General features: G+C 38.3%; 1 protein-coding gene across 10 annotated transcripts in view; it reads right to left on the minus strand.

Annotated features, from left to right (window-relative positions):
* The window catches only part of ADAMTSL1 (ADAMTS like 1), a 1,112,438-nt gene that overhangs the window by 802,443 nt on the left and 286,573 nt on the right, over positions 1 to 23,422 (minus strand). For all 10 annotated transcript variants that reach the window (XM_086414961.1, XM_086414960.1, XM_086414965.1 and 7 more), the window contains one exon: positions 10,874 to 10,993. In XM_086414961.1, the coding sequence (XP_086271087.1) occupies positions 10,874 to 10,993 (120 nt within the window). The remainder of the gene's footprint in view (positions 1 to 10,873; positions 10,994 to 23,422) is intronic.

Below are 23,422 nucleotides of genomic sequence, written 5' to 3' on the forward strand. Positions count from 1 at the left end.
AAGGAACTCCTTTAAAAGTGATTTGTCTTTCCATGAGATGAATTAGCTCTTTATATTAAGGAAGCAATAAATTATTCTTTGGTGCCCCAAGTGATTTTCTGAGGTGTAATTTACATTACAGCCCATAGAATTAGTTTAAGCTTACTAGGAAAGTTCTGATGTTAAGCAGCAAACAGTCAGCTCCTCACATTTATAACTTTCACTAAAGATAATTAATATTTAAAGTATGTTAGCTTACTTTAGGATAACTATAAGTGGAGACTACCCCAGCAATTTGAATACTAGCTTACAGGAATAAAGCTGAATTCATGCCTAGAATAGTTTATTTAATATTGAAATTTCACCATTCCTGGCAAAGACTTTTGGGGAACAACCTTACAGTAGGAAACTTGAAAATGTGCACAAAAAGAGTCCTAAATTTCACATGTGTAATTTATGTATTTCTGAACTGATGTTAAATCTTTAAAAGAGAATTATGCTTTATTTAATTTCAGAGGTTGTTTGATCTTAAAAATCTACTCTTTAAAATTGAGGTTGTTTGATCTTAAAAATCTACTCTTTAAAAAAAGATTTAGGATTTTTAGTGCTTCACATTTTATTTGGGTGTCTTTTAGATAATTCATCTTGTTAGCTATTTGTTGTTTGGAGGTAATGACAGAATCCTAGCAAATGGAGGACAACTCAGCAAGGAGGAACTGTATAAGCTATATGTAAGTTAGAAATGGATATAGAAAAAAAACCTTTTTCTTAAATGATAATGGTTTTTTCAGTTAATTCCAAAGGTCAAGTGTGAAAAAGTAGTCCCTCTCCTTAAATGCCGAGATTCATCATCTTGACATTATTTACTAGCGTTGCAGTTCATGAACTGATAGGAGGCCCCGTGGTCTTGCGGTCTCTTGTCCTACATCTGACTACTCTTTAATTATATTATGAGGCAAAAATGTGAATAGTGTGCATATTACATCCTGGGCGCCAAGCTTTGTCACTTTATGTTTCAATGATTTGTCAGTTCAACCACTGCTAATAAAAACAGCATTTATTTTGTGCTGATTATTTGCCAAATATTATCCTGAAGGTTTTATTATGCATGTACTTATAAATACTTGAACCATAAAAAATTGCAGTGAATAATAAAATAAACTTTTCTGTAAACCACTAGCTATTTAAATACATATTACCATTTTACCATATATTTTTAAATAAAATATTTAAGATAAAGTAAGCTACGCACACCTTCCCAACCCATTTCTTCTCTCTCTGTCCAGAGGGCCACAAACATACAAGGCTGAAGCATATCTTTCCCACCTCTGTTTTTGTCTATAACTGTTTTCTCCATACACTATCTAATAAATATTTGTGTAATATTAAAATTGATATAGACTGCATCCATGAAATTGAGACGCTTGTTCCTTGGAAAGAAAGCTATGACAAACCTAGACAGTGTATTAAAAAGCAAAGACTTCACTCTCCCAACAAATGTCCACATAGTGAAAGCTATGGTTTTCCCACTAGTCATATATGGATATAAGAGTAAGACCATAAAGAAGGCTGAGTGCCAAAGAATTGATACTTTCAAATTTTGGTGCTGGAGAAGACTCTTGAGAGTCCCATGGACTGCAAAGAGATCCAACTAGTCCATCCTAAAGGAGATCAGTCCTGGGTGTTCACTGGAAGGACTGATGCTAAAGCTGAAGCTCCAATACTTTGGCTACCTGATGTGAAAAGCCAATTCACTGGAACAGACCCTGATGCTGGGAAAGATTGAAGGCAAAAAGAAAGAGGGCAACAGAGGATGAGACTGTTGGATGGCATCACCAACTCAATGGACATGAATTTGAGTACACTGTGAGAGATAATGAAGGACAGGGTAGTCTGGTGTGCTGCAGTCCATGAGTTTGCAAAGAGTTGGACTTGACTTGGTGACCAAACAACAAAGTAGTATCATATTACACAGTGGTCTCATCTTCCCCCACAACATTATATTTTTGAGATTTATCTATATGAATGCATGTGGAACTAGTTATCTATTTTAATTGCTTTGAAAGCATTTTATTATAAGAATAAACCACAAGATATTTACCCATTTACCTTCTGATGGATATTTAAGATTTTCTATCAACTTTAGGCTATAATATTCAATACTATATTAAACATATCTGTGTTTCTCCAGGGTAGATTCCTAAAGGGAAATCGGTGAGAAGCAACACGTGTTCATATTCAACTTTATAGACATTGGCAAGTTACTCTTTAAAATAGCTACACCAATTTATACCCCAACAGCAATATAGGAGTATTTCTTATTACTTCTTCCTCACTGACAGTGCCTTTGACAGTTCTTTTGTTTTTTTTTTTTTTTTTTTTTTCAGTCCAGTGGGTATCAAATGCCATGTCCTTGTTATTTTAATTTGTAAATCCTTGATGACTAATATGGTTGAACATATATTTAGTGAGTATTAGTTATTTATATCTCTTTCTGATGATCCTTGCTTTTTTGTCCCCCCACTGGACTGTCTTTTTAAATATAAATTCTAGGAGTTCTTTATATATTAAAGGTATTACTTTTTGCCAGTTATATACATTGCAAAAAATGTTTTCCAACTTGTGTCATCTTTTCATTGCCCATAAATTTTTAGACATTAAACACTTAACTACATATTAAATTTTAATCTAATTTAAAGTATCAATATTTTCTTTTACAGGTTGGGCTCTTTATGTCTTAAGAGAATCTTCCAACTGTGAAGTCATAAATAAATTCTACATTTTCATTTATAAGTTTTAAAGTCCTAGTGAATGTTTATTGATTAATACATCTTTTTCCAATTATTTGTAATACTTCTGTTATATGTGTGTGTCTATAGGATTCTTACTCATCTATGTTGGTCTGTTTGCCTATGTTCTAAAATCACACTGTTTTAGTTTTAATAGCTTTGTTGTGAGTCTTCATATCAGTAGGGCATGGCTCCATCTCTTTTCTTTTTCAAAAGTACTCTGCTTATACTAGATATATTTATTAATTCGTGGGGAATTTGGAATCTTTGTGATATAAAGACTTCCCATTCATAAACACTGCATATCTCTTCATTTATTTGTCGTTTTATATCACTCAGTAAAGGTTTATAACTTTATCCTGAGAAATTTTGATCACAGAAATTATATACTATGGTGTAATGAAAAGGGGCTATTAACATGGAAACTCAACCAAGTGAAGAGAAAGCCCATCCATCATGCATGCACACAATTAACCCTCAGTGTTTTCTACAGAATCCATGGACACACAGTAGTCGCTGATGATTCAGTTAGTTGTTTAAGGCAAAAGACTCACTGGCCTCCTTGGTTCAGTTCAGTTCAATTCAGTCGCTTAGTCATGTCCAACTCTTTGCGATCCCATGAATCACAGCACACCAGCCCTCCCCGTCCATCACCAACTCCTGGAGTTCACCCAAACTCATGTGCGTCGAGTCGGTGATGCTATCCAGCCATCTCATCCTCTGTCATCCCCTTCCCCTACCTGCCCCCAATCCCTCCCAGCATCAGGGTCTTTTTTCAACGAGTCAACTCTTCGCATGAGGTGGCCAAAGTATTGGAGTTTCAGCCTCAACATCAGTCCTTCCAATGAACACCAGGACTGGTCTCCTTTAGGATGGACTGGTGGATCTCCTTGCAGTCCAAGGGACTCTCAAGAGTCTTCTCCAACACCACAGTTCAAAAGCATCAATTCTTCGGTGCTCAGCTTTCTTCACAGTCCAACTTTCACATCCATACGTGACCACTGGAAAAACCATAGCCTTGACTAAATGGACCTTTGTTGGCAAAGTAATGGCTCTGCTTTTGAATATGCTGTCTAGGTTGGTCATCACTTTCCTTTCAAGGAGTAAGCGTCTTTTAATTTCATGGCTGCAGTCACCATCTGCAGTGATTTTGGAGCCCCAAAAAATAAAGTCTGACACTGTTTCCCAATCTATTTCCCATGAAGTCATGGGACCAGATGCCATGATCTTCGTTTTCTGAATGTTGAGCTTTAAGCCAACTTTTTCACTCTCCTCTTTCACTCTCATCAAGAGGCTTTTAGTTTCTCTACTTTGGTTTTAGGAAAGGCAGAGGAGCCAGAGATCAAATTGCCAACATCCGCTGGATCATGGAAAAAGCAAGAGAGTTCCAGAAACACATCTATTTCTGCTTTATTGACTATGCCAAAGCCTTTGACTGTGTGGATCACAAGAAACTGTGGAAAATTCTGAAAGAGATGGGAATCCCAGACCACCTGACCTGCCTCTTGAGAAACCTATATGCAGGTCAGGAAGCAACAGTTAGAACTGGACATGGAACAACAGACTGGTTACAAATAGGAAAAGGAGTACGTCAAGGCTGTATATTGTCACCCTGCTTATTTAACTTATATTCAGAGTACATCATGAAAAATGCTGGGCTGGAAGAAGCACAAGCTGGAATCAAGATTGCTGGGAGAAATATCAATAACCTCAGATATGCAGATGACACCACTCTTATGGCCTCCTTGGTAGCTGCCAGCTAATCAGCAAGAAATGAAAAGCACAGCTTGCTATTGCAGACAACCAATTTTTTTCTCCCTCTCCCTCTTTTTTCTTATTTAAATTGTTTTGCCTTTGGATACAATCAATTATTGGTTTCATTGGCTTTGTCTATATACTAGGAAAGAACATGCTACAAATGAACTGTTTATCATTGAGTTATTCATTGATACTCTTATTCATACTTTGTACCTATTTCAGTTCTTAGAGTTTTATTACAAGTATAAGTAGTATCTTTCAAGAATTACATTCCTGATTGGTTATTACTACTGTAAGATGGAGCTACTGTTCCCTCTCTTGAGTTGTTCTGAGGAATCTGTTATCAATACCTTAGTAAAGTGTTTGGTGTGCATTTGGCCTTCTGTAAGCTTTCTCTTTTTCATAGAAAATGTAGAAATATCATAGGTTATTAGTTTAGAATACAAAAAAAAATCAGAAAACGTGCAGTTATGTAAAATATTCATATGGAGAACCTTAAGTATTTTTAATAGTTCATGACAGGAAGAGTCATAATGAATCAGAGAAGTCCTGCAAACAGTGGCAAATAAAACCATTTAAAACCCTTACACAGTGACATATTACACATACTTTGCAGGGTGTTGTGATTTTTCTTTTGTGATGTCTTATTACATAACTCAAAGTAGCAAAGGTACTAAAACTAAATCCAATCTTTCTATCTCAGCATATTTTCCCAAGAAGGAATTTTGGTAGCCAGTTCAAATAATACCTATAAGCATGACACAAACATCAAAGATGGGATTAGAATATACTTCCACTTTCAAACCACCTGGCTCCTTCAATACCACTGCACATTTCTCCTTTCCATATAATTAGTTAAGAAAAAACTATGGTGGTCACTAAATACAAGGCTTTATGAAGCCAGAAGTAACTTTGAGCACAAGGAGTTTTGAGCACATGTGCAAGGGGACAAATAGATCAAACTTTTGTTTGGAGAAAAGCTAAGACTGTGCTGAATGAATGCAGGTGAGAAGACGCTCAACAGAGAGCAACAAAGTGAGTCACTCTTAGTAACTTGCTTGCTCTTGACATATTTCTACTTCCTGGAATTTATGTCCACTAAATACTCTGAAATAGTAGCCAGCTTAGAAATATAATTAAGAAATTATTATCGTCAGACCTTAGCAGTTGAATTCTCATGTTTCCTCTCCCTTGGCAGAATTGAAAAAGAGGCTGGTAAACACCTTGAGAACATATGGGAATAATTATAGGCCATTTTATCTAAGTGTTGAACTAATTTTTTAGTTCATAGAAATGCAACTTGTGCCCCTACACTCCCTTCCCCAGCCAGTCTTCCCAAGTGAGGAAGAATAAATAAGTTAAATTAAAGCAGAACTGTTTTTAAATAAACTGCTTTTTTTTGTGGTTTTAGTTGAGCTTCAGAAAATTACTGACATGACCTTAAAAACAATCTCCATCTTTTCACACAGTCTTTAAAGATAGGAGTTTCTCTAAATCGTCTCTTGAAAGTTCACCTCCATTCCACAAATGACACCTCTATTTTACCAGTCATGAAAAGGAACATGGTATCCTCAATTGGAATACATTATGATTTATTTTATAATAAATTATTTAAATAACTTTTCTTCTATACCAAGGGAGAGCAGCGGCTTAAATAACGTTCTGTGAACTACAGATCTACAAGCAAGCAAGGTTTGCACCAGAATAAAATTTCATTCTGTAGTGAATTTCATGTTAATTTTTATCCTGACTTTGTTGTATACAGCTGACAATGCAAACCTATACGATCTGTATCTTGACTATTCTGATAATGACTAACAGCCTTTGACAAACAAGCTCTTTCTGCATACAACACAAATCACATATACTCAGAGTTTCAGGCTAAGATTAGAAGTTTGGTCACCTGCCATGGATTCTAGAAGAACGCCTCACTTATATTGCTTTTCCAAGGGTGGTGAATGGAATTCACCCTCTTACAGAAAGCTAACAGAAAAGTTTTTCAAATGCAACGTGAAAATAAACTCATGACAAAAGCCCTAGTTGAGGAGGAATTGAGAAAGTGTCACTTAAAAGTCAAAAAGTGACCCCCCAAAATTAGGCTTTTACGTGAAAGAGTTCCACAAACAAGTGGTAAGTGAGGCTGTTCTGGTTTTCAAAAGTTATTTGAAAGGGTAAAGAAATAGTATGAACAAAGAAAAATTACAGACCTAAAAAAGATGGGAATAATTTTACCCAGAAATATGACAAGCTGTTTGGCACAGTTAATTCTACTTCCAAAATGTTAGACATATTGGGGATACATTTGTTACTTCCACAACTATAAAGTCTAGTAGGCAAACATCCTCAAATTCACATTCTTTATTATAAACCCATACAATGGCTTTAAAGGACCACATGGAAGATAATTCCAAACAGTTTTTCATCACCTCATTAAAAACTGAAATCTTTCATACCATTTTAACAATAATCACTTTGCATTTAGAAAGATTTTCATGTGTAAAGCTTTCTTCATGTGTATTCTGTGATAGAATTCTTACAGTGTTTTTGATATAAAAATGTTAACCACAGGGCAATAGGGAATGGTAGTGGTGTTTTTTTTCCATCAACAAATACTTAACACAACTAATTTATCATATCACTTATCATATACAAGAGCTGGGGAGATCCCAAGAAGGTGAGAATCTACATGGGTCCTGGCCGCAAGGAACAGAAATACTAACCTAGCAGCAGAGATAAAATAAGTGTATAAATGTCAATGGGTTACTAGGGAGGATTTACCTGAAAACAGAATTGTACAAACAGATTATGTTGTGAAACCACTTTTTCTCTCTCACCCACTGCCTTTGTGAAGTGGTTTTGGTGACCCAGGAAGCTGTCCTGTTCATGACTCTCCCATTTTCCTTCCTTCCAATGAGCAGAAACTCATATAAAAGAGGCACAAAAGGAGTTTCACTTTTCTGGCTACAAGTACAAGTAACAACTCATGTTTGAACTCTTCCCTTTAAACAAACACAGAGATTATGGTGATTCATCTTTCCATGTCTATTTGGAAAATAAAGTGACACTTTAAAAGTTTTATAGCCTGTGGGCCAAATGAAGTTCTCAGATAGAGAGACACACCCTCTGAAGAAATTGTTAGAATTTCATAAACTTATTAGGAGGCTGAAGTAGCTTCTGGTATTCAGGAAGCTTTGCCTTTTCCTTTTCCCTCACATGTTCTTGTACAACTCCAGTTCTGATCATTTGTGTTGGTCAGTAATTTCTCTTTCAGCTTAAATGCTTCTACCCACTCAACTACTTGTGACCTCAGTAAATTTGAGGAAATTTGGCAGCATGCAGTTTTCAGTTCAGTTCAGTTCAGTTCAGTAGCTCAGTCGTGTCCAACTCTTTGCGACCCCATGAATCCCAGCACGCCAGGCCTCCCTGTCCATCACCAACTCCTGGAGTTCACTCAGACTCACGTCCATTGAGTCAGTGATGCCATCCAGCCATCTCACCCTCTGTTGTCCCCCTTTCCTCCTGCCCCCAATCCCTCCCAGCATCAGAGTCTTTTCCAATGAGTCAACTCTTCGCATGAGGTGGCCAAAGTACTGGAGTTTCAGCTTTAGCACCATTCCTTCCAAAAAACACCCAGGGCTGATCTCCTTTAGGATGGACTGGTGGATCTCCTTGCAGTCCAAGGGACTCTCAAGAGTCTTCTCCAATACCACAGTTCAAAAGTATCAATTCTTTGGCGCTCAGCTTTCTTCACAGTCCAACTCTCACATCCATACATGACCACTGGAAAAACCATAGCCTTGACTAGATGAACCTTTTTTGGCAAAGTAATCTCTCTGCTTTTCAATATGCTGTCTAGATTGGTCATAACTTTCTTTCCAAGGAGTAAGCATCTTTTAATTTCATGGCTGCAATCACCATCTGCAGTGATTTTGGAGCCCCCCAAAATAAAGTCTGACACTGTTTCCACTGTTTCCCCATCTATTTCCCATGAAGTGATGGGACCAGATGCCACAATCTTAGTTTCCTGAATGTTGTGCTTTAAGCCAACTTTTTGACTCTCCTCTTTCACTTTCATCAAGAGGCTTTTTAGTTCCTCTTCACTTTCTGCCATAAGGGTGGTGTCATCTGCATATCTGAGGTTATTGATATTTCTCCCAGCAATCTTGATTCCAGCCTGTGCTTCTTCCAGCTCAGCATTTCTCATGATGTACTCTGCATAGAAGTTAAATAAGCAGGGTGACAATATACAGCCTTGACATACTCCTTTTCCTATTTGGAACCAGTCTGTTGTTCCATGTCCAGTTCTAACTGTTGCTTCCTGACCTGCATATAGGTTTCTCAAGAGGCAGGTCAGATCAATGTAATACTATGTAATAATAATGTTTGGGACAGCTTCAATGCTTGCCAAATGACAAACATTGTTTTTAGTGGCACCACTTAGATAATTCCATTATGTTCATAATTAGCTCATATTATTCAATTTCCTTTATGGTATAAATTATGTAATAATTAGACTTACACATGAAGTTTGCACAGAGTATCCACATAGCAGCACTTTCTAGGACTTTTGCATAAACCAAGTCCAAAATGAGCTAACTACTTCAGACACTGAATGACATCAAATGGGACAAAATTAAAATGTAATTACAAGATAACATTCATTAAAGAAATCATAAAATTTTGCTGGCAATGTGTGTGTCCCATAGTAGATCACCAAGAAAGCTTTGAGCAAACAGTTAAAGTTCAAAAGGCAGCCTCTGCATTTGCAGAGTTTAATATACATATGTAAATAAAATAGATTATATGAAACATTTGAAAATAAATGACAGTACACTTGGGAAATTTCAGTACCATTCCTGCCCACTCTGAGAGAGGCTGGGACCTAGGACCCTTTGCTGCAATGCTTGTACCTGGACAAAAGTCTCCTAGAGCAACAAAATGCAAACAAACTATAAGGGACTGAAAATATCTAACATACATGCACAATTGGAGCAAATCTGGACAAGAAACAAAGAGACCAAAAAGCTCAACTGCCCCTTCTGAGGAGCCGGGAGCAAAAGCAGGGGTTCGGGAACACGAGCAGGTTACTGTGCATGTCCCCTGCACACACTAGCAGCTAAGGGGTAGGGAAACTACCGAGGACACTCCTCAGGTCCAACCCATGGACACACCCGGTCCGTTACCCTACATAAGGGACCAGCTCGTGCCCCGCCCCGCCCCAGTGAGCAAGCCAGCAAGGGAAACTGTTGCTTGTTCCCATTCCTCCTTGCTACAGCAAGGGCCCCATTAAAGCCTTGCCTGAATTTCTTGTTCAGACTCTGATCAATTTCTATTGATTAAGGAGGCCAAGAACCCTGGTAGCTAACAGCTTGGGCACAAACTTTGAAAAGAATGTAAATGTCCATCACAGAGAAGGTGGACATGACAAAAACAGTAAAGATGGCCTGTGAGTGACCACTGGGAGATTTAATTTACTTGGTGTCTAGAAGAGAAGTTGATGAGATACATATGCCAAAACACCTTCTTGAGAGAGGACCATAAGAACACAGGGTAGAGGAGGTGTAATTTTTTTGGAGGTATTCTTACACATTATCTTCTGGGATCCTACCATTTTATGACCGGACAAGAAATCCACTGACTTATTGTTCATACATCATCCTCTAATTTTAATATACTTCTGAGTACAAGGTCATCACCACGAAGAGCCACATTTTGAACTTTTAGAAGTTATCTATCCCATTCTCACCCCAAGTACAACTTACAAATCACGGCTTGATTTGCAAAAAGAGAGGAATTTACATCGTGACATCTCCAGTCAACTCTATCCCTTGCTTTCCTTTGAGAGCTCATTTTTTAAGACTTTCATTTTTCTCCCCAAACCACCAACAGACGAAACAAATTTTCATAAAATAAATACGACTAACACTTTGAAGTAAAGATATCCACAAAGAAGCCAGGATTGGAAGATGGTGGCATTGCTACTGACCCATACCACAATTTGGGCTTTACATATCAATTTCTTTTTTGTCTTTACTCATTTAAATCATTTCAAGTTCAGACTCACTGGCAAAACATCAGTTATTTTCATGTGACTCCTCTACATGCTGCCCCATACAAACTTCACCATTCCAGTAAAATGTTTGAAGGTCATCAGACACAGGAAAAGTGAGAAAGTTACCCCAGGCAGTCTGTCCACTTCCCTGTCACTCTGTCTCCCTCCCCTGCCAACGGATATGAGAAAATACCATCCAAACCTCTTTAGATTTGCGAAAACCAACCACCACCACGAGGCAGAATTAGCAACTGAACTTTTGTGCTTCTAAGAATAAATAGAAGAGGCACTGTACCGGGTCTTCAGTTTTGTGACTATTCAAGAGGTCAGACAGGAAATCTTCATGTAGACTCTCTCTTCGAATCAGTGTAAATTCCCTTAGGAAAACAGCCCCTTGGCTTTGGTCTCCACATACCTAGAGAGATAAGAGAGCCGAATTAAGCCTTCAGATTGAGCCCAGAGGGAGGGGCACTGAGAAATTAACCTCTTGGATTCATTTCAAGTCTGATTAGGGCAATCAGAAACGATGCACAAAAATACATATTCATGTGAGAGCCACTAGAACATTCTGGCATGTGGCTCGTGGGATGGATGCCAGGAAAGTCTCCTGCTAAGTTGGCACATCTTAATTGACTGGCGTACAATGTCAAAATTTAGTGATTTTAAGTTATCTTTGAGGCCAAGTCAAGCATAGTCAGGCTCCTAGATTTAGTCCATTGGAATATCCATCTGTATGCCTCACAATAGGGGTCTTGTACCCACAGGGATCCATCCCTAGTCTTCTTGAGCGTCTAGGTAGATCCTGATGTCCTGCAAACAACTGGCAGGGGTATAGCAGCTGGCCTGCACCCACATCAGACTTCCTGAATTATTCCAGGACTTAATAGAACCAGATGCATTTAGCTACTCTGGTGGGAGGCACTGGAGAATTTTTATCTAGAGCTTATCACATACCAGGTTCTTTACACGTGTTATCTGGCACCAGCCCCAGGAGGTGTCTGTTATTAGCCACGCTTTACAAATTAGGAACTGGAGGCAAAAGGGTTTTAGGAGTTTGCCAATTTGGTAAGTGCTGACACCAGCACTCAAATACAAGGCTGAATCTAAAACCCTTTTGTGTTCACTATCTCATTTTACTACTGAGTTACTCAAACCTCCTCTGGTGAAGGACAAATTGTTAAGTAACTTCTAGAAATTCAAGGACTGGTATCTATTCACCCAGGACTCCTACCATCTCTGTTTCTGAGCCTCAGTTTACTCATCACAAAACTGGAAAGATATCATATTACTGGATCACTGAGAGGACAGGAGATAATATATGTTAAGTACTTTGTACAAGGACTTGCATATAGTAAGGTTTTAATAAAGAACAGCCATTATTGCCATTTGGAACAACATGGACGGACCTTGGAGATTATCATACTAAGTGAAGTTAGTCAGAAACACAAATACCATAGAATATCACTTATATGTGGAATTTAAATACCACACAAATGAGCATATCTATGAAACAGAAACACATTCATACATATAGAGAGAACAGACTTAATGGCTGCCAAGGGGAAGGTGGGTAGGGAAAAGAAGGATTGGGAGATTGGGATTAGCAGATGCGAACTATTATGTATAGGATGGATAAACAACAAGGCCCTACTGTATAGCATGGAGAACTATATTCAATATCCCACAATAAACTATAATGGAAAAGGACATAAAAAAGAATATATATATGTATAACAGTCACTGTGATGTACAGCAGAAATTAAACACAACAATCTAAATTTTAAAGTAAGAGCCACTATTACCATTGAAAGCACAAGGAACAAATAAAAATCTAACCTTTTAACATACATAAAGCTCTTTGACCACATTCATAATATCTATAGATAACTGTTAAACTATCTCCATATTATTTTCATATTATTTTAACTTTTATACCTTTTCCTGGTATTGGCAATATTTGTAAGGAATATATGGGTGTTCATCATATTAATTTCATATCCTTCCTGAATGTCTGCAATAGTTCATAATAAATTAAAATAATTTTAAACCTGCAGTCTTTTGGGTAGTATAATTTTTCTATACTTTATATGTAAATGGCTTCTGTTATCACACAGTACAGTCAGTATCACTGTGGTGGACAGAATCTTGGGCCCCTCCCTCCCTTGTGTCATCTCTGTGAATACACTGCTTAACATGACAAAGGGACTTACAGATAAAATTACGTTTGTCAGCTTCAAGGTAGGGTTAGTATCTTAGATTTTCCAGATAGGCCCAGTACAATCATCAGTTCAGTTCAGTTCAGTTACTCAGTCGTGTCCGACTCTTTGCTAAAAACAGAGCTTTCTCTGGACTGAGGGCAGAAGAGGAAGTCAGGGAGATTCAAAGGGTGATAAGCCAATGCTGGCTTGAAGATGGAGGGGGCCATGAGGGAAGCGTGAAAAGAAAATGAGTTCTGCCAACTATGAAGGAGCTTGGAAGAGGATCCTTGACCTGGAGAAATAAATTTTTGGCCAACACTTTGATTTTAGCCCAGTGAGACTCTGAGCAGAGAATTCAGTCATTCATGCCTTGCTAGACTTCTGACCTGCAGAAATCATGAGGTAATACTTCTGCGTTGTTTTCAGCAATCAAGTCTGTGGTAATTCATTATGGCGGCAAGAGAAATCTGATAGAATTATCAAGAGGCAGGGTGCAACGAGAGGTTATCTCATTTCCTCTCCTAGACTGTTTCGTAAGAATTAACCAGTATGATACAAGTAGAGGTAGAATCTAAAAGACTGGTCCTTGGAAATGTATCCATCTGGCTAACCTAATACCTGTTACATTTAAAATTAATTTCTCTTCGTTCTTTTCCCATCAGAGTCAACCATTTCTTGACTCTACAAGTTAAATACACTTCAAAAACCCATCTTGACTATGTAATTTCCCTGCTCAGAAGCTTGCAGGATACCCCAGCTACTGTTGGGTATAATCCAAATTCATGTCTTCATGTTCAGGATCACTCACAGCTGTTCAAGTTCTAGATATGGGTTGGCTGCACTTGTGCAACTCCCTTTTTGGAAAAGATCAAGATTCAAATTTAAAGTAAACTAGAATTGATGTGTGTTGACTTTCTTGTTTTCAAAAAGACTAATATATGCTGATCACCAGTGAATCTCATATTTTATGAATCTTTTCTCCAAATATCATAGGCTATTTAGAATTTAACTTATTATTCAAAATGGTGACCATCTGTAGTCATGCAGTGCTATAGTTCTTAAAAGCTACAATCAGAGAAGATGAATAAAAACTTCACACTTTCTTTGCGAGAATTTTTTTGCCTGTGTAAGACATGTTTCTTTCATTAAACTGATTAAAGAAATAAACAGAAATGACTCAAATATCCTCCAAAGAGACAGTGAGATGTCAGATAAAAAGACTGAATATTCAATACTACAAAGATGAAAGACAATCAGCAAACACCTTGTCCATTTGGTTTATACTTTAATTCTCAATCGTAACCGTGTATTTGTTTTAGAAAGCATCTCTGCCTGTTTATTTTTCCCAAGAATGTTGACACTTTATAAGTCATACAATTCTCACCAAATGCTCAACCATCAAATACTACTATGTGATACTAGGGCAGAAGGAATTCATTAAGCTAAAATTCAATTTAATCCTGGAAAAAGATAAGAATATATGTTAGATGAATGTAATTATAACCATTTTCCCCCTACAGATATCATGTGCATATCTGTTTTTAATTTCTATTCATGAATGCTATGAGTAATTAAACAATTTAAACTACCCAAATTAACTTGGTCAACATTATGTGGTTTTGAAAATCTCTATTAACTATGGACAATATTATATATAATATAATTATATATATATAATATATATATAATATATAATATATATAAAGATAAAGGAGATATATAAATATATAAAGATATATAAACATATACATTTTATACTTCTATTTCAAGCAGATTTTTAGCTTATTTAAATCCAGAGTAGTCCTTTATCTTACTGATGCTTTCATTCATTCATGTGTACACACATTTATTCAGGAATTAACTTGTGTCAAGAGCTCCACTATAGCACATATTTCCTCCTTACAGGGCATAGCTATCTAATGAGTACACGGATGTGGTAGAGATGAGTAGATGGTCCCAAAAGCCACCATCTTCTCATCATCTTTGCACATGTCTAGAGTATAATTTCCAAGCTTTCTTTGCAGATAAGGTGATTGAGACTGAGTTTTAGCTAGTGGAAGTGATGGGTGATACCACCAGGCCCATAAAAATCTCCCTATTACCCTCCTCCATGCTCTTTTGCCTCAAGTCTGTTTAGAATGAAGAGAGCCTCAGGAAAATCTTGGAGTCCCTTATTAAAGGTCACTGAGGTTCCATTAGCTGAACAACTTCATGCAAGAAGCGAACCCATGACCTGTTCACTACCTAATATTGTAACGTGAGAGGGAAGAGGAATGGAGGGAAAATAAGGATAGAAAACTAAAAGATACAAACCACTACATGTAAAATAAATAAACCACAAGGGTGGATTGTATGGCATAGAGAAATACAGCCATTACTTTATAGTAACTTAAATGGAGTATAGTCTCTGTAAGTATTGAAACGCTATGTGTACACCCAAAACTAATACAGTAAGTCCTCATCATATGAATGAGTTCTGTTCCGAGAGCACTTTTGTAAGTTTTCTTTCTTCATAAATCAAACAAATAAATAAAACAAAGTTAGCCTAAGTATCTAACTAACACAATTGACTAGACTGTGTATTACTATACAATAATAGGTTTATACTTTTCACACAAAAAACACAAAAAAACCAAACACATACAAAGAATAAAGACAACATTTTTAATCTTACAGCACAATACCTTGAAAAGTACAGTAGTATAGTACGACAGTTGGCATATAGGGGCTGGCATCGAGTGAACAGGCAAGAAGAGTTACTGACTGGAGGAGGCAGAGGAGGTGGCAGATGGAAGAGCTGAAAGATCATCAGCAACAGGAGATGGGGCAGACTGCAGTTTCACTAATGCCTGAGGTTGATGGAGCCTGATGGTGATGGTATGCACACTCTTTGAAAGTCTGCAATTTCAAGGTTAGCATGTAGGGAACTTACCATAGCATGTAGGGGACTTACCATATTATAAGATCAACTATACTTCAATAAAAAGTGCAAAAAAAGTAGCTAACACTCTACTGTGTTTGAACCACTACTCCTTACTAGGGGTTAATCTACCTTTACTACACAATGAAAAATTGGATTGGAACAGAATGTGTACAGTGGTACACGAATCATGAATCAAGCAGCCAGTGTCTCAGAAGTGGACTTATAAGTTTAGAGGTGTGTGCGGGTGGTCCTAAGGAAGTAAGACTGGAGATGAGGTAAAAAGTTTCAGATTACTGCAATTATTTAGATGAGAATTAATGAAGACCCTGGTGGCTCAGTGGTAAAGAATTTGATTGTCAATGCAGGAGACGTGGGTTTGATCCCTGGGTTGGGAAGATCCCCTGGAGAAGGAAATGGCAACCCACTCCAGTATTCTTCCCTGGGAAATCCCATGGACAGAGGAGCCTGGCAGGCTACAGCCCATGGGGTCACAAAAGAATTGGACATGGCTTAGCAACTAAATAACAACAGGGGCTGGTGGGGAAGGGAAATATCAAGATTTGGTGGCTAACTGAATGCACAACACAAGTCTCAGGTTACATCCACATTTTCTGTCTGAATTTGAGCAGAAGAGCACAGTGGATAGTAGCACTTTCAACAAAATAGAAAATAGAGGAAGAGAAACAAGCACATGGGTTAGATCGGAATTTTATTCCAGAGAAGTGGAGAATGAGGTGATTTGGGCAAAGAAAGCAGAGCTTCGGTCCTCAGAAAGAAATTTGTCTGGAGATAATATGTAGGGGTTGGCATCATGTGGGGAGGAGATGATACTTGGCATGAATGAGCTTGCCAAGAAAAAGTATGGAGAATGAGAAGATATGACCCTTGGGAGCACTGATTCTTAACATGGAACATGGGTCCATCTCAAATGGCCCATTTATGCCAACAGAAAATGTCAACAAGGAGAACCCAAAGTTATTACTGATTTTCATCATATTTAGGCTTCCTTTTATTGGCTTCTATGAAAATTTACTGCTGACAGCACTACAACCAACTTATGACAAATAGTTCCTTGAGAACAGAGAACGTGGCTAATTGGCCTATCAATCCCAGCCCCTGAACTCAGCTAAAGTTGAATGAAACTTGAAAATTCCCAGGATAACTGAGACTTCAGAAGTCTATTTCTGATGGTCAGACCAGGTTTCTTGATTTTGGGTTTTGAAAATACTTCACATTCGATATGTCAAAATTTCGCTTGCACTTATAAGGTACTTGCTGCTGCTACTGCTGCTAAGTCGCTTCAGTCGTGTCCGACTCTGTGTGACCCCATAGATGGCAGCCCACCAGGCTCCCCTGTCCCTGGGATTCTCCAGGCAAGAACACTGGAGTGGGTTGCCATTTCCTTCTCCAATGCATGAAAGTGAGAAGTGAAAGTGAAGTCGCTCAGTCGTGTCCGACTCTTGGTGACCCCATGGACTGCAGCCCACCAGGCTCCTCCATCCATGGGATTTTCCAGGCAAGAGTACTGGAGTGGGGTGCCATTGCCTTCTCCGATATAAGGTAGTTAGCATATCATAAAATGCTTCAAAACTGGCATCCCATAGCATGTTATGGTTCAGAAGTGTTACTTTCACAGATGGAAAAACAGAAATGTGAGAAGTAGAAGAATTTTCATTGCCAGTGGCTATGTTAGGACTAGCGACCAGAGACAATGTCTCTTAAAACTCAAGACTCTGCAAGATTCTCACTTTGTTATTCACCTAGATAAATAAGGCAAGAAACAATCATTACTAATATTCATACCTATAACAAATAATCATGCCTATCTGTTTCTATAGGATTTCTAGACTCATAAGGACTGTTCCTCAGAAAGCATGAAGATTGCTATGTGCTTGAATTTGTACCCTCTGATGAAGGCTGCTTCTCCAATTGCAGTCTGATTTCCTTCTTCATGGACTCCTCTTTCTACTCGTTGGCACACCAAAGTACTCCTTAGAGAATCCAGGAATGTAGACATACCAGCTCCCAGAATAGAATCTCATTAGATCCAGGAAAGCATGGAAGCAATTTATTGTTGTGGTATATGTTCTCTCTAATGGGGCTGAGCCATCAACCATGCAGACATTTTAGGGAGGGACATAGGTAAATACAGGGAACAAGGATGTTTCCAACTAACTCTCTCTATCCCATTAGAGGGAAAAGGGAGGTAAAGGTAGTTGGAAACAGAAGTCACTGAATAGTAAGAAAAGTGTTTGCAATTGGCTTTTGGACACAGTTAGAAACTATATCTATGATAACTTTGTCTTCTATTTAAAGCTTGCTTCCATCGTAATCCAGCAGCAAACACCCCCCTTGGCTTGCCTCTCCTTTCAGTGGATCCAGAGAACACTGATTAGTATTCTGACTTGTCTGCTCACCATTCACATGCTTGTAGTAAGAAAAGATTACCTCCCCCCACCCCCTTAGAATTTCCTACTTCTTACAAGTTTTCCCTATGAATTGTGACTAGAATTTGGAAAGTTAAAATACACAACAACTGGTTTACCTCTACATCATTCAGGAAGAGTCATCATTTCTATAGAAATTGTAATGTTGATGACGGGAGTGGATTAAGGCCAGAAGTTTTAAGTGGCTATAATGTTCTCATAACTCCAGGAGACACAGACATTTACTAACAGGCTGAGAGAAAAGGATGTAGAAATAATAGAAGTTTAAACGTACAAACATGCCCTCACATTATCATTTTATTGTTCGTCTTTCTTCATTTAGTTTTTCTGTGAAAACTTAAACATAGCCAAACTTTTGTCCCATGGGTAGGATTCAGGTTTCTGTATTACTTACAAAGTGCAGCACTGAAAACCACACAGTTAAATCTATTTTCCTACCAAAAGGATTCTGTAAAGTATATTTATGCCCATATTTTGGTTCACAGTTTACTAAGAATTAAGATAGTGAAGCTGTAAATTCTGACCAGATTAGAATAACAATTTAAACAGCTTAAGTAGCCGGTCACTGTGTTATCTGAATACACACCTATATTTAAAAACCAGTGGGTAGTGAAACGATTGGGTCAGGGTTATGAGTTCTTGGCACAAAGGGGACACTGAAGTGTTTATTGAATGAATAACTGTATAGATACTTTCCTTGGAGCCAAAAAAATCTCTAGCTCCAATTCTGAGAGTTGCTGCTAAGTAACAGGGAGAAATAATGAGACCTTGAAGTGAAAAAATGAAATTCGCTCAGTTGTGTCCAACTCTTTGTGACCCCATGGACTGTAGCCTACCAGACTCTGTCCATGGAATTTTCCAGGCAAGAATACTGGAGTGGATAGCCTTCTCCAGGGGATCTCCAGGGGATTCCCTTCTCTAGGGACTCTTCCTGACCCAGGGATGAAACCCAAGTCTCCTGCATTGCAGGCAGATTCTCTACTGTCTGAGCCACCAGGGAAGCCCCCAGTGAAACCTTATACTGACTCAATCAAATGTCCCCAGTGTAGCTGTGCAACCCAGTATCATTACCATCAGATCCTCGAAACTCCTCAAAGCTCCTCAGAGGCCAAGGGAAGAAAGAGAAAACATGTTCCCAAAGTGAAAGCATAAGTAACTTCTGGTTTGAAGAAAACTGAGCCAAAGAATGAATATCCTATCACTAGCCCTTAAAATATTGATATAGTTAGCTTAGACCAAAAATTAAAATAGTCCCAGGTGAAACTTCAGGATTAAATTAATTAAGTAGATTTAAAATAAAAGTATAGATCTCTCCAACTTGGTTAAAGATCAGGTTTGGAAACAAACTGAGTTTAGTAAATTCTACATGGCAATAAAAAAGGGTCCTGGTTTTTGGAAGGAAATCAATCATTTTACAGCCTGTCTCTGGCAGGACTACTCTAATAGATTCAAATGCTATGGGGAAAAAATGCAATCTACTCTCAGTGGCTCTTTTCCATTAACCCCACTAACCTCTTGCCTGGTTGGAATATTGTAACACAGTAAGATGGGGAAATGAATGAAGAGTAATTCAAATGTCAAGGATAGGAAAACATTATGAGCATAGAATCTTACTAAAGACATTTCCTTATTAAAATGCAGAAAAAGTATTTCAGAAGTTTATGAGAACAATGCAACAACATATTTATAATTGTCTCCAAACTCAGAGTCACCCAATTGAAGAGGCTCCACAAGCTTATCATGCTTGAGCTCAGCAATTCTGCCTGCATACATTCACGAATTTGTACAAAGAGCAGGGAGGCAGTGCCAATGAAGAAACTGCCTTCATTGTTGAAAAGGTCCACTCTTAAAATCATCTCTTTATCTTTGAAAGTATTTTCAGTTGTCAGGTTGGGGGGGGTGGTGACTAAGTCTTTTTAAACAGAGACTCTGTGAAGCCCCCTAGACCTCTATTCATACTTACTTGTACAGACAGTTTGTCTAGGAAAAGCAATAGATTCTTGAAGTAGCTTCAGGTGTCCCAGTTAAGGGCTGCCAACTATGCAAGCTGATTAGCAGAATTATACTCCCCCAAAGGAAGGGGTAAACATGATCCTGAGAAGATGGGTGAGGGAAGTTAATAAAAACATTCTTATAGCCATATTTAAGCCACTGACATTTAGATACCTGGTGTTTGGAACTTAATAATCATCTCAGGATTCTGTTTGTTCTTCGACCAACTTTAATTATTATTTCTAAGGATTGTTAAGATAATTGCTGAAAGGTTAAAGCAGAAAGACAGAGAAGGCGATGGCACCCCATTCCAGTACTCTTGCCTGGAAAATCCCAAGGATGGAGGAGCCTGATAGGCTCCAGTCCATGGGGTCATGAAGAGTCGGACACGACTGAGCGACTTCCCTTTCACTTTTCACTTTCATGCATTGGAGAAGGCAATGGCAACCCACTCCAGTGTTCTTGCCTGGAGAATCCCAGGGACGGGGGAGCCTGGTGGGCTGCGGTCTATGGGATCACACAGAGTCAGATAGGACTGAAGTGACTTAGCAGCAAGCAAAGCAAAGCAGAAAGAAGTGAGATGGGACATGTTGGTCCAAAATGTTCAACTGAGCCTCATAATTCTTGGTACAGATGTTCCTACTTAGTTCAGATCTGATTTAGAGAAATAGCTATAATATGGTTTGAGGCAAGGTGACCAGATGTAGTTGAATTTAAAGATCTGTCCCAGAATGTCAATGAAAAGAAACTCTATTACACTAGCAAATCTTTACAGAAGGGGAAAAGTTATCCTTAAAAATTGTCTACTTTATCTTTAAAGGAGATGGATATCGATCTCGACGAGCCACTGATTCTTTTAAAAAATAAAATTTTCAAAATGAACAATGTGGAGAAGTTTACCTTCACAGTACTAGTGGGAAAAGAAAAAGTAAAGCTAACAGAAGGAATCCCATCTGAGGCGACGCACTGTACAATACAGGCTTGATCTGTGGCTAAGCTGTGCATTTCTATCCCTTGTGAGAAACATGGGCGCTGAAACAAAAGTGCTGAGAATTTTAGAGAACATCTTCACCAGGCTCTTATCTTTTCAGATGAGGAACATAAATTGCCTTCCTAAGTACAGGGAAGAGAAAATATGTGGGTTTTCAGATATCTCCTTTGGCATACGTAAGATGGAAAAACAGCCAAATAACTTAAGAAACTCAAATAACTTCCCTCAAATATAAAGCCAACTCTCTTCTCCCTGATTTCATTCTATTCCATTCTTCTCAAAAGGGGAACAGAGTTCAATTTCCAGAATTCAAAAGTCAATCGGCTTCAGAATACTGATGAAAGTCATGACTCAGATCTACACTTAGATAACAAAAGAAAACAGAAACAGAAAAGGCGGAATCTTCTGTGCTCTATGCCTAGGTGGGTGGGCACATAATTATCACATCTCCTAAAGACAAGGAGAAACACACATAGTTTTCAAAGTGTGCACGTGTGTGTGTGTGTGTGTGTGTGTGTGTATGCATTCAATTTGACATTTAAATGAAACCCTCACTACTGCCAAGAACTAAGGGACAGAATTGAGCAGCTGGAGGAGAATTGAAAAAAAAAAAAAAGGAAGAACATAAAGGTGTGTATAGACACAGGCAGTGGTAGAAATCAACTTTTCTCACTGTTTTCTTAGTAAATGTACATATAGGTCAACATCATTACCAGGTGTTCTGAAAGAGTTGCTTGCCTAAGGGGAACTTATAGTCAGAGTACCACTCACATTCGGAATCAAGATGGAGATATTAATTAGGGCAAGATGTCTCTCTCTCTCCTTTTCATTATAGGGGACTGGAATGCAAAAGTAGGAAGTCAAGAAACACCTGCAGTAACAGGCAAATTTGGCCTTGGAATACGGAATGAAGCAGGGCAAAGACTAATAGAGTTTTGCCAAGAAAATGCACTGGTCATAACAAACACCCTCTTCCAACAACACAAGAGAAGACTCTATACATGGACATCACCCGATGGTCAACACCGAAATCAGACTGATTATATTCTTTGCAGCCAAAGATGGAGAAGCTCTATACAGTCAGCAAAAACAAGGCCAGGAGCTGACTGTGGTTCAGACCATGAACTCCTTATTGCCAAATTCAGACTTAAATTGAAGAAAGTAGGGAAAACCACTAGACCATTCAGGTATGACCTAAATCAAATCCCTTATGATTATACAGTGGAAGTGAGAAATAGATTTAAGGGCCTAGATCTGATAGACAGAGTGCCTGATGAACTATGGAATGAGGTTCGTGACATTGTACAGGAGACAGAGATCAAAACCATTCCCATAGAAAAGAAATGCAAAAAAGCAAAATGGCTGTCTGGGGAGGCCTTACAAATAGCTGTGAAAAGAAGAGAAGCAAAAAGCAAAGGAGAAAAGGAAAGATATAAGCATCTGAATGCAGAGTTCCAAAGAATAGCAAGAAGAGATAAGAAAGCCTTCCTCAGCGATCAATGCAAAGAAATAGAGGGAAACAACAGAATGGGAAAGACTAGGGATCTCTTCAAGAAAATCAGAGATACCAAAGGAACATTTCATGCAAAGATGAGCTTGATAAAGGACAGAAATGGTATGGACCTAACAGAAGCAGAAGATATTAAGAAGAGATGGAAAGAAAACACAGAAGAACTGTACAAAAAAGATCTTCACGACCCAGATAATCACAATGGTGTGATCACTGACCTAGAGCCAGACACCCTGGAATGTGAAGTCAAGTGGGCCTTAGAAAGCATCACTACGAACAAAGCTAGTGGAGGTGATGGAATTCCAGTTGAACTATTTCAAATCCTAAAAGATGATGCTGTGAAAGTGCTGACCTCAATATGCCAGCAAATTTGGAAAACTCAGCAGTGGTCACAGGACTGGAAAAGGTCAGTTTTCATTCCAATCCCAAAGAAAGGCAATGCCAAAGAATGCTCAAACTACTGCACAATTGCACTCATCTCACACGCTAGTAAAGTAATGTTCAAAATTCTCCAGACCAGGCTTCAGCAATATGTGAACCGTGAACTTCCTGGTGTTCAAGCTGGTTTTAGAAAAGGTAGAGGAACCAGAGATCAAATTGCCAACATCCGCTGGATCATAGAAAAAGCAAGGGAGTTCCAGAAAAGCATCTATTTCTGCTTTATTGACTATGCCAAAGCCTTTGACTGTGTGGATCACAATAAACTGTGGAAAATTCTGAAAGAGATGGGAATACCAGACCACCTGATCTGCCTCTTGAGAAATTTGTATGCAGGTCAGGAAG

The sequence above is a fragment of the Bos grunniens genome, chromosome 8, assembly GCF_055505025.1.
Source record: "Bos grunniens cultivar Pamir isolate PY7600 chromosome 8, Bosgru_T2T1.0, whole genome shotgun sequence".
Taxonomy (NCBI): Eukaryota; Metazoa; Chordata; class Mammalia; order Artiodactyla; family Bovidae; genus Bos; species Bos grunniens.